This window comes from Benincasa hispida, chromosome 8 (genome assembly GCF_027475165.1).
Source record: "Benincasa hispida cultivar pf3 chromosome 8, pf3_genome.v1.1, whole genome shotgun sequence".
NCBI lineage: Eukaryota > Viridiplantae > Streptophyta > Magnoliopsida > Cucurbitales > Cucurbitaceae > Benincasa > Benincasa hispida.
In genome coordinates, this window is record NC_143485.1 from 8,972,536 (window position 1) to 8,983,011 (window position 10,476).

A 10,476-nucleotide genomic window follows, 5' to 3' on the forward strand; every position below is an offset into this window, starting at 1 on the left:
CATCTAGGAAATAATAAAATTCTTTTCCAGCCAGTCGGTCAAGCATTTGGTCAATGAAGAAAAGAGAGAAGTGGTCCTTCTTGGTTGCCGCATTGAGTTTCCTATAGTCCATGCATATGTGCCAACCCGTGACAGTCCTTGAAGGGATGAGCTCGTTGTTACTGTAGACTATCACTGTTGTTCCTCCTTTCTTGGGGACGCATTGAACTGGGCTTACCCAGCTACTGTCGGATAAAGGGTAGATTACTCCTGCGTCCAACTACTTTAAGATTTCTTTCTTGACTACTTCTTTCATTATGGGATTCAGCCTTCGTTGAAACTCAATTAATCCAGTCTTCCCTTCTTCTAGCCTGATTTTGTGCATGCAGTAAGATGGACTGATGCCACGGATACCAGCCAACGTCCATCCTATTTCCTGCATGTGTTTTTGTAACATCTGTAAAAGAGAATATTCGTTAGGCTCGAAAAGATTTGCTGAAATAATTACAGGTAAGGTGTTGTTTGATCCAAGAAAAGCATATTTAAGGTGGTTAGGTAACGGTTTCAGTTCTAGTTCTGGTGGTTCTTCTAATGATGGACGCGTTGGCTTCATCTGCCGCTCACTCAGACTTGGCGGCTTGAGTTCCTTCATGTTCTTTTCCAACACGAGGACCTTACAAACTTGGGTCGCTTCTTCTTCAAGCAACTCTATTTTGTTCAATTGAAATTCTTCATTATCTGGGAACTTTAATGTTTTTAACACATCAAACTTCACTTCCTGATTGTCTACGCATATGGTCAGTTCTCCCTTGTGCACGTCTATAATACTTTCCCAGTGGCTAGAAAGGATCGTCCAAGAATGATTGGTATATCCCTGTCTGCTTCATAGTCTAGGATGATGAAATTCGCTGGGAATATGAATTTTTCAACTTTCACCAGAACATCCTCAATCTTTCCTTCAGGGTATGTGATCTTCCTATCAGCGAGTTGAAGCATTACAAAAGTGGGTTGTGCTTCACCAATTCCCAATTTCTTGAAGATTGAGAGTGGCATGAGGTTGATGCTTACTCCAAGATCACACAATGCATGTCCTACGTCCAGCCCTCCAATTGAGCACGAGACTTTAAAGCTTCCTGGGTCCTTCTGTTTCTTGGGTAATCTATTGCTGACTAACGCATTGCACTCCTGCGTTAGCGCAATTACTTCCGTCTCGCTGATTCTCCTCTTTTTTGTCAAAATATCCTTCAAGAATTTGATGTACTTCGAAATTTGTTCTAAGGCTTCTACAAGTGGAATATTAATGTGTAATTGCCTTAGGAGTTCAAGAAAACGCTTAAATTGCTATTCATCATTCTTCTTCATCAAGCATCTAAGAAATGATGCGTTCAGCTGCACCGCAGGTTCTCCCACGCTAGACGTTTTTGTCTTCGAATGGCTTGTGGATTCAGGCGTCTGTTCTTCTTGAACTTCCCATGCCGTTGAGCGTGTGTTGAGTTCTTTTGAAGGATTGTTGGTTCTTGGGTTCATGGTTCTTTCTACAAGAGGTTTTCCACTTCGCAATGTCACCACATGACATTATTCTTTTCCGTTGTTATTTCCTGGGGTTCCAGTGTTGCTGGGCAAGACTCCTGGCTGTCGATTCTTCAACTCACTGGTAATTTGCCCCACCTGTATCTCCAGATTTCTGATGGAAGATGCTTGGCTTTTTAGCAATGCGTCATTCTGGGCGATATATTCCTTTAAGAGGTTTTGAAGCGGAGATGCTGAACTCGACGCATGACTTCTTCTATTAAAGGATTGTTGATGCGGCAACTGCAATGGCTGGAATCCAGGCGGCAGTCCTTGCCTTTGCTACTGATTTACCCCTGGGTGGTATTGCTTTTGTTGATTACCTACCCAAGAGAAATTTGGATGGTTCCTCCATCCGGGATTATAGGTGTTTGAGAATGGGTTGTTTTTAATAAAGCATACTGATTGCGAATTTTGTGGGCAATCAGAGTAAGAATGGGGATCTCCACAGCCCACACAACTAACCATGGGTTATACGAATGTTTCTACCTGATTTACCTTTTGCGGGTTTAATGCGTTCCCTAGTGACATTCTGCAAAAGGTTTGTCATAGTAGCCACTTGTGCAGAGAGCGTGGCTATTGCGTTAGAGTCAATATAATTCACATTCTGAGATTGCCTCTTCCTATCTGCTCTTGCATCGTAAGTGTCATCCACCCATTCCATATTATGCTTGGCTATGCGGTCCAGTATTTTTCCTTAGCTTCATTATAAGATTTGTCCATGATACCGCCAGCTGCAGCTGCGTCGGCGGCCATTTGAGACGCTATGTTTAATCTGCCATGGAAGGTCTCCATCTGGATGGTTAACGGCAATCCGTGATTGAGGTAATTCTTGACTAATCTTTTAAAGCCTTCCCATGCAGCACTCAAGGTTTTAAATTCTTCTTGCTCGAAGTTCATGATCTCTCTCCGTATCTTTGCGTTTGTGGTGGGTGGGAAGTATTTCTGCATGAATTTCTCCACCAACTTTTCCCAAGTTGTGATCTCCCCAGGCTCCAAGGAACTTACCCATTGCTTTGCGTCGCCATGCAGAGAATATGGAAATAAAGATAGCCTGATAGCTTCTGGAATGATCCTAGGAATCACAAACGAGTTACACGTCTCCAAGAAACGTTTCATGTGGGTATGGGGGTTTTCTCCCCGAGCACCCTCAAATTTTCCAGCTATTTGAAGCATTTGTAACATCACAGATTTCATCTCAAATCTTGTCCCATCTGGCATTGGATATATGATCCCTGGTGACAAATCATACAACACAGGAGACGCATACTCCCACAGTGGGCGCGTACTACTGTTTGCCTTTATGATGGGATTTTGCACAGCGTGGGCTAGCTGTTGAGCTAAATTATGATTCACTTGTTCGTCCGTCATTTGTTGTTGCCTAGTTTGTTGTTTGAGTAGTTGTTGCCTTAACCTACGGCGACGATTAGATCGATTTCTTTGTCAAAAGGCCCTTTCAACTTCGGGGTCGTATACAAGTTCAGGAGTTCTTTCCCTGCACATAAATATTTACAAGCTTCGGCTTATCTCATAATACTCTCTCAGCTGTAGTTTTGCTACAAAATATACAAGCAAAATTTCTGGTTAGTTTTTTTGCTGAATCCCCAGCAACGGCACCAAAAACTTATTTGTTGAATTCGTGATGCGAGCTTCGGAGTGTATTGTATAAAGTAATTGGAAAAATAAGTGCAAATGTGAATGATGCGTTGATGCATTTGTGATGCGTTTGTGATGTGTTAGTGATGTGCAACAGGATGCATGACACTCTTCTATAGGTGTTCAAGTTTTCCTAAATCAGATCCAAGTATAAATCTAACTCAGGTTCCTGGTAAGTTCAGGGTCGAATTCAAGGATTCAAATTAAAGCTAACACAGACCTTATGTTGAATCATACGTTAGTGCCGTAGTATTATAGAAATAAACATTCTTTTGCATGAGTTTGATAGTGTTCGAGTAATTCCATGCATTTTCTCTAAAAATGAGGAGATTTTATCATTAAAGACCCTAATTGTTCCAACTTTTGAGTTACAATAACTTGTATTTCTACAAGTTATCATTCGGCTACTTCTACAAAGAGATCTTTTCTAAGCTTAAATCCAACAACTTCTGCTAAAAAACTTTTTGTTGATTCCCCGCAACTTTGCATTCAGCTTTTAACAATGCGTCCATTGAGAAAATTCAAAACCTTGTGATTTATTATTAGAATGCGACATTGAACCTTGTTACACTCTTCGTTTTGGCTTGCCCCCACGTGTGTCATGCGGACAACCAACTTCATCGCACGTACAAGGAGCAAACACACCGCATCCAAGAAATTAGTTGTATATCCAAAATAACAAAAAAAAAAATAAACTAAACTAATAAAAGAAAGGTAAAGATAGAGTAGAAGACGTCCCTGGAGAAATTGGAGTGAGGTCACCACAAGGAGTCTTCATATGTTTATGTCGCATGATTAAGTATGCGATACTCTAGCAGTCTTATTTAGTGATGCAATGAAAGTAAATGATGCTAAGTAAATGAAGATGGAGATGGAATCGAAGGAAAATATAGAAATGCATTGATCACAAAATGTATTAATCTATTAAGCCACAATGTAATACAATACAAAGATAGAAGAGAAATGGAGGGCCAGATGGAAGTAATGTCTTGCTTCCATCAGATGTGTGTCAAGGTTGCCAGTGGTGCCATGGATGGGCGGTGGAGTAGATTCTCTCGAGATCTACCTCTGGTGAAGGCTCTGGTCGTTACTCGGAATGGATGAAAGAATAAAGAACTCTCAAGAATATCTTCTCACGCTTTCGTCTGGATCACAAGGATCCACCTGAAGGTAGCCTTTAAGCAGAGGACCTTGGATCATTTGAAATTGTGCTCTAAGGCTTCTATTTATAGAGCTTGATCGCTGACAACATTTATGGACCTGCTCTGAATCTGACACTCGCGGCGTGATGGTCCTTTTCTGAATCTCTGCCACTCGCGGCGTGGTAGGTGAAATGTCAACATCATCTTTTTGATAATCCCATGTATGCGATCATGCTTACATTCCACCAACCTTGCGATCGCCCTTCTATTATGGTTATTATTTTGTAGCCACAATCTTCTTGCGATGACCGCATTCGCTCGATAGCCGCAACACCCATACGACTGACATATGCGATCACCGCATGCGATCGTCTTTGTGATAGCCTGGCTTCCACGCATGCGATCGATTTCTGCGTTCGCTACAAAAATAAACAATTGAACGTATAATAACGCATAAAAGTGGGTTAGCCGATATTCTTAATGTCGATCGACGCAAGCTCGTTTTCTCATGAATTCTTAGTATAATCGCCGCATATTCTACTTAAAAGTCCTCATAATTCTAAATAAAATGCCTACAATGACATACATTTCAGCCCGTCATCACTCGTCGATTCTAGCAACTTTCGTGAAGTGGTGATCTCCCAACAGAATATTCTTAATTTCCTTAGTTTTAAATAGACTAAGGTCGTGACAGACATGGCGCTATCCACCACCCCTCACAACCACCAATCACATTTACTTTTGTGATCATGGCGACTAACGGTTCTTCTGTCAGGTTCGCCTGACCAACAGGACGACGCCTAGCAGAGGAACTGTGTCATTTCTCCTGAAGGGGGCTTCTATTTTTTCTGTTAGTTCTGGATGCTGGAGCCACACATCTGAACTTTTCTCTTTGTCCCCTTAGATTTTTTTGTCAGGTTTTACCACGACAGAGGTGGGTTTTCCAGGTACTGCGTTCACCTACTCCTTCTGATCCTGCTTCCGAGCTTCCTTCTCGATCCTTAGCAGGGTTATAAGACTCTCCAAGGAGAACTCTTTGGTCTTATGTCTCAAAGTGTTCTTAAAGTCCTTCCACAAAGGGGGCAGATTATCAAAAATAACAACTTGGAATTTTTCTTCTAGAGGCATACCTTCAGTAATTATCTCGTGGGCTATCTTCTGGAGTTCATGGGATTGTGCCTCCACAGATTTTTCATCCTTCATCTGGAACTTGAGATAACGACTAACAGCGTATTTCTTCGGCATGGCCTCTTCGGTGTCATACTTCTTTTGCAGGGCATCCCAGACCTCCTTCGCTGTCTTCATTGTACTGTAGTAGTCATACAGATCATCAGTCAAACCATTTAAAATGAAATTCTTACAAAGAAAGTCTTTTTCATCCCAGTCAGCAGCTTCTTTTATCTGTTGTTCAGTTGGTTCTTCTAAAGAGACGATCGACTTAGCTCTGGTACAAGTTTCGGCAACTTTCTTGATGGTGAGAAAGAATAGCATCTTTTGCTTCCACCGCTTGAAGTTCGCTCCTTCAAACCGGAATGGACGGTTGAGGTCAGATATCATAACGTCATTGTTGGCAATGAGGACCATTGATGATATGGCATACACGTCTTAAAATTGTTGGAAATGGCAGGACCCTCAGAACGACGAACAATAAACCTTCAAGGCACGACGGTCAAGCAAAGAGCAAAACCTGCAAAACAAAAACTCGTTATAGGTTGAGTCGCGGAGCTTGCTCTCTTTAAAAGGTTTCGTGGCTTTGCCTAAGTGTGCAAGCAAGTCTAAAAATTGCCACATCGTCCCCAGTATAAGACAACCAAAAGAAACCCGATAAAAAATGCATCGTTACCGATCGGAACACACACCCTTTCTAAACCCATTGCTCGGAAAACTAAAATGGAAGAGGAAAGAAAAAATAAAATGAGAAGTGAAGAATGAATTGTTATTTTCGAACTGCTGAAGGCCACACTTTTTATAGGCCTTCAACGTCGAACCGAAGGGAGTGAAAAAGACTCTCTGCCTCAGAACGTGTGCGGACGAAACGAGGGAGTGGAAGAAGCGTGAACTTCGTCAAATGGAGTGGACCTTTTCCTCTTTTTTTTTTTTTTTTGGTTAAAAAAATAAAAATAATAGAATAATAAAATATAATATTTTTATTAAAATTAATAATCACACACACCTCACCCGACCGGACGACGGTGGCGCATGTGTGGGACGTCCACCAAAACTAAAAAAATGGGTACCTCTTGGGGCTCAAACCTAAAACTCAAGATTAGAGTACATAAGGGAGGCTTCCAATACCAAATTTTTCAATGTGGGATTCTCCAACCAAACGGTTGGTTCCCTCTTCTTTTGAATGTTAAATTTTCACCCAACAACACTTGAATGATATAATTTTTATTGAATTGAATTGTAAATATTTAACCTGAAATGTAAAAGTGGTGTAGGAGAAAATATATATATATATATATATATATATAAAGAAGTAAAATATTGAATATGTTGTAAAATTGAGGAAAATTATAATATAATAACATAAAATAATTTAAGAGCACAATTTCTTGATTATACAAGTAGGATGTGGCATTTCATGGACACTAAGGGTGCTTTAGCATTAGACATATGGGGTAATTGTAGATTGACACTTGGCTTGATGGAAACATGTCATTGATCCTTTTAGGACACTAAGTATTTGGGTATCTATTTTCTAATATTTATAATACTCTCCTTAGATGCCTATATGTATATAATATGCCACGTTAAAACCTTATTAGAAAAAACCCAATGGAAAAAAATTCTAGTGAAGGAAAAAAAGTACATTATTTATATAATTTAATACTCTTAAGAATATATTTGCTCCCCTCATAGAAACATCATTTGAGATTTTTGAGTTACCGTATTCCAATGTTGTGTATCAATTTTCAAAGTTTGTGGTAGATAATGCGTTTGTAAATAAGTCTGTCAAGTTGTCATTGGAACAAATTTGTTATACAGTGATGTCGTCATTTTCTTCAAGATCATGAGTGTAGAAAAACTTTGGTAAAATATGTTTTGTTCTATCTCATTTAGTATATTTCATTTGATTTGGACTATACATGTTATGTTTTCTAAAGAAATTTGTTGTATAGTGATGTCGCTATTTTATGCTTTATCATCTTCATATAAAAATATTGTTGACTAGCCTCATGGATCATAAAGATTTGAACATGGATTTGAAGTAAAAGTTATTATAATATGCTTCATAGAATGTCATAAAAAAAATTCTTCTCCATGTACTAGGTAAGCTATTTAAGATCTAGCTTGTATGGGTTAGATAAATAACATGCATCTTTATAATAAACTAAATCACAATTAGATTTAATTAAATAAATCTATGGAATCTAATTCTCAAATAAAACATCACATATGTTTAACCCTACTCCAATCTATGAATTGGATTCATACCAATACTGTATGTTAAAATTAATGTGTATTTGATGCACATTAAATTATAGGTTATAAGAGAAATACAATTAAATATGATTCAAATGAAGGTTAAAAAATATTTTTAATTTTAATTTGGTAGTTATTTAATGGAAGAATTAAATAATCATTTAATTTAATTAATTGAATTAAAATTAGAGGCTATGTTAGAGATGTTTCATTTAAATATGAGTTAAATGAAAAGATTATTAAATAATATTTTATTAATTATTAATTTAATTAATTTAAAAGATAACTCCCACGTAAGGGAGTTATCAATCATGAGTTCCTCCACGTTCACACTCTCTCTTTTGTTGGTTAAGAGACCTACAAAACGTAAGTCTTGTAGGTGAATTACTTGTTTTTTTTTAAAAAAAAAAACATAGAAAGGTTATATGAAATCTATTTTTCTCCAGAAACAATAGTTCTCCCTTTCTCTTCTCATATTCAATTGGTTCCCACAAACCACACCTCAAATCGAGAATAGGATTGAACCTTGTGGTGGTGTTGAACCCAATCCAATTGAAGAATTGGCAAATTTAATCAAGATTTCTACAAAGGTAATAGTTCTATCACTTCTCTCTGTAATTTCAAGGTGTGCTTAACCTAGAATCTATTTTATAGTAGGCTATAATTTGTTAATCTCTGTAATTTTTCTAAATTTCTCAATGTGTGGGTATTTCTAAAATCCTAAATCAATAACGAGTTTGGTTCTGTGATTTCTGTTGTGTTAGGGCTTTCATCCCTACATTATCACGCTTCTAGCGTGTCCCATACTCATTAGTGACAACTTGCTGCATTTAATGGAGTATTTGTAGCTAGTATATATGATTTAGTCACTTTCATAGCATTTATAATTGCATCTACTAACTGGCTTGCTAAATTTTGCAAATGAATTATTTTTTAAACTTCAGGTTCACATTTATCTGTACGGGGATCTAAATGAGATAATAAGAATTCATTTCATATAATTTCCTTTTTCAACTTCTTAATTCCTCCCCCTAATGCTGGAAAATTTGTTTCATTAAAATGACAATCAACAAATCATGTAATAAATACACCACCCTTTAGGGGTTCAAGATATTTAATCATTGATGGGGAATCAAATCCAACATATATCTAATCTTCTTTGAGGACCATCGTGGTACATTGTGGTGGAGCAATTGGAACATATAGTACTCATGCAAAAATTCTCCTATGGTTGGCTCATGGCTATTTGTAATAATGAGTACTTATGATAAGTTATTGGCCTAATGCGCACAAATGATGCATCATGCAAAATAATATGACCCCATACAGATGTAAAAAAACTTAGCTCTCATAACAATGGTCTAGGTATTATCTACAGATATTTTATAAATGATTTTGCTAAATCATTTTGTGGATAAATATAGGCTACTAGATGTCCAACACTTATCCCAATTGACATACAATAATTATCAAATGCTTGGGATGTAAATTCACCAGCATTATCAAGATGAGGTCTTAATTGTATAATCAGGAAATTTTGCTCTTAACTTAATTATTTGAGCAAGTAATCTTGCAAATGCAAGGTTTCGACTTGATAATAAGCACACGTGTGACCATCTACTAGATGCGTATATTAATACCATAAAATATTTAAATGGTCCACTTGGTAGGTTAATAAGTCCACATATATCAACATGAATTCGTTCTAAAAATGCATGTGATTCAATCCCCACTTTAACTAGTGAAAGTCTAATAATTAATTTTCCTTGCGAGCAAGTAGTACATGACATTCATTGGATTAAAGAATCTTCTGGTTCTTCAACGGATATTCACATAAATTTTCAATAATTTTTCTCATTATTATTGGTCCATGATGACCTAACCGATTGTGCCAATCATAAAATATATCTGGATTAATGAACTTCAGGTTCATGGTTGTATAACTTTCAATACCAATAATTTAAGTATAATACAATACAAAAGAAAATCAAACAATTTTTCTAATATACGTTTTTCATACGAGAATGTTGATATAATATAAAGATACTCTACATTATTCACACTATTAATCTGTATAAAATAATCATTAGAACGTATAGTTTTAAAACTCAGTAAATTTCTCTTTGACTTACTAGAAAACAAAACACTATCAATTATAAATTTTGTTTCTCTAGGCAAGCATATATTTGTTTTTCTAAAACCTTCAAACGTGTTTGTAGGACCTTTGATTGTATTGATCTTTTCTCTTTCATCACTATCAATTTTGAGAAATATTTTTCACTTTTAAGTATATTTATCAATTTTGCACTATCTGCTGAACATACATCTTTGCTATTCATTTTGGAGTTATCCAATAAGTGAGAAATATTCATGTTTTTTCATAAAAATAATGTTGGGTTGTATGTCTTAAAAATCGAAGTTTGTAAACATTAAACATATTCTATTTGCAATAAAGATGTTATTGAGGCTTAATACTATTGAATGTGTAAATTGCATTTGTTAAAAGCCCAAATGAAATAAATTAACGAACCCCTGGATATAGCATGAATACTTGAACTTTATGTAAAGACATTAAAGTGGATCAAAGTCGAGTATATAGCAAAAACGGTCTACAAGTATACAGATATAGTTGGGTATCTTATCTTGGGGACACTATGGATGCGGCCCACTTTGTATATGATACAAACGATGTGATCCTTGTTGG

At 36.8% G+C, this 10,476-nt stretch overlaps 2 protein-coding genes across 2 annotated transcripts; both read right to left on the reverse strand.

Moving 5' to 3' along the window:
- Positions 1–259: 259 nt before the first annotated feature.
- Positions 260–2,212, reverse strand: LOC150034340 (uncharacterized). Its single transcript, XM_090316678.1, has 3 exons — positions 2,047–2,212; positions 808–1,262; positions 260–724 (listed from the first exon to the last, which is right to left on the reverse strand). The coding sequence occupies exons 1-3, from the start codon at positions 2,210–2,212 to the stop codon at positions 260–262; spliced, it is 1,086 nt and encodes a 361-aa protein (XP_090172804.1).
- Positions 2,213–5,306: 3,094 nt separating this feature from the next.
- Positions 5,307–5,930, reverse strand: LOC150034341 (uncharacterized). The gene has a single exon (XM_090316679.1). The coding sequence runs from the start codon at positions 5,928–5,930 to the stop codon at positions 5,307–5,309; it is 624 nt and encodes a 207-aa protein (XP_090172805.1).
- Between the last annotated feature and the right edge of the window lie 4,546 nt (positions 5,931–10,476).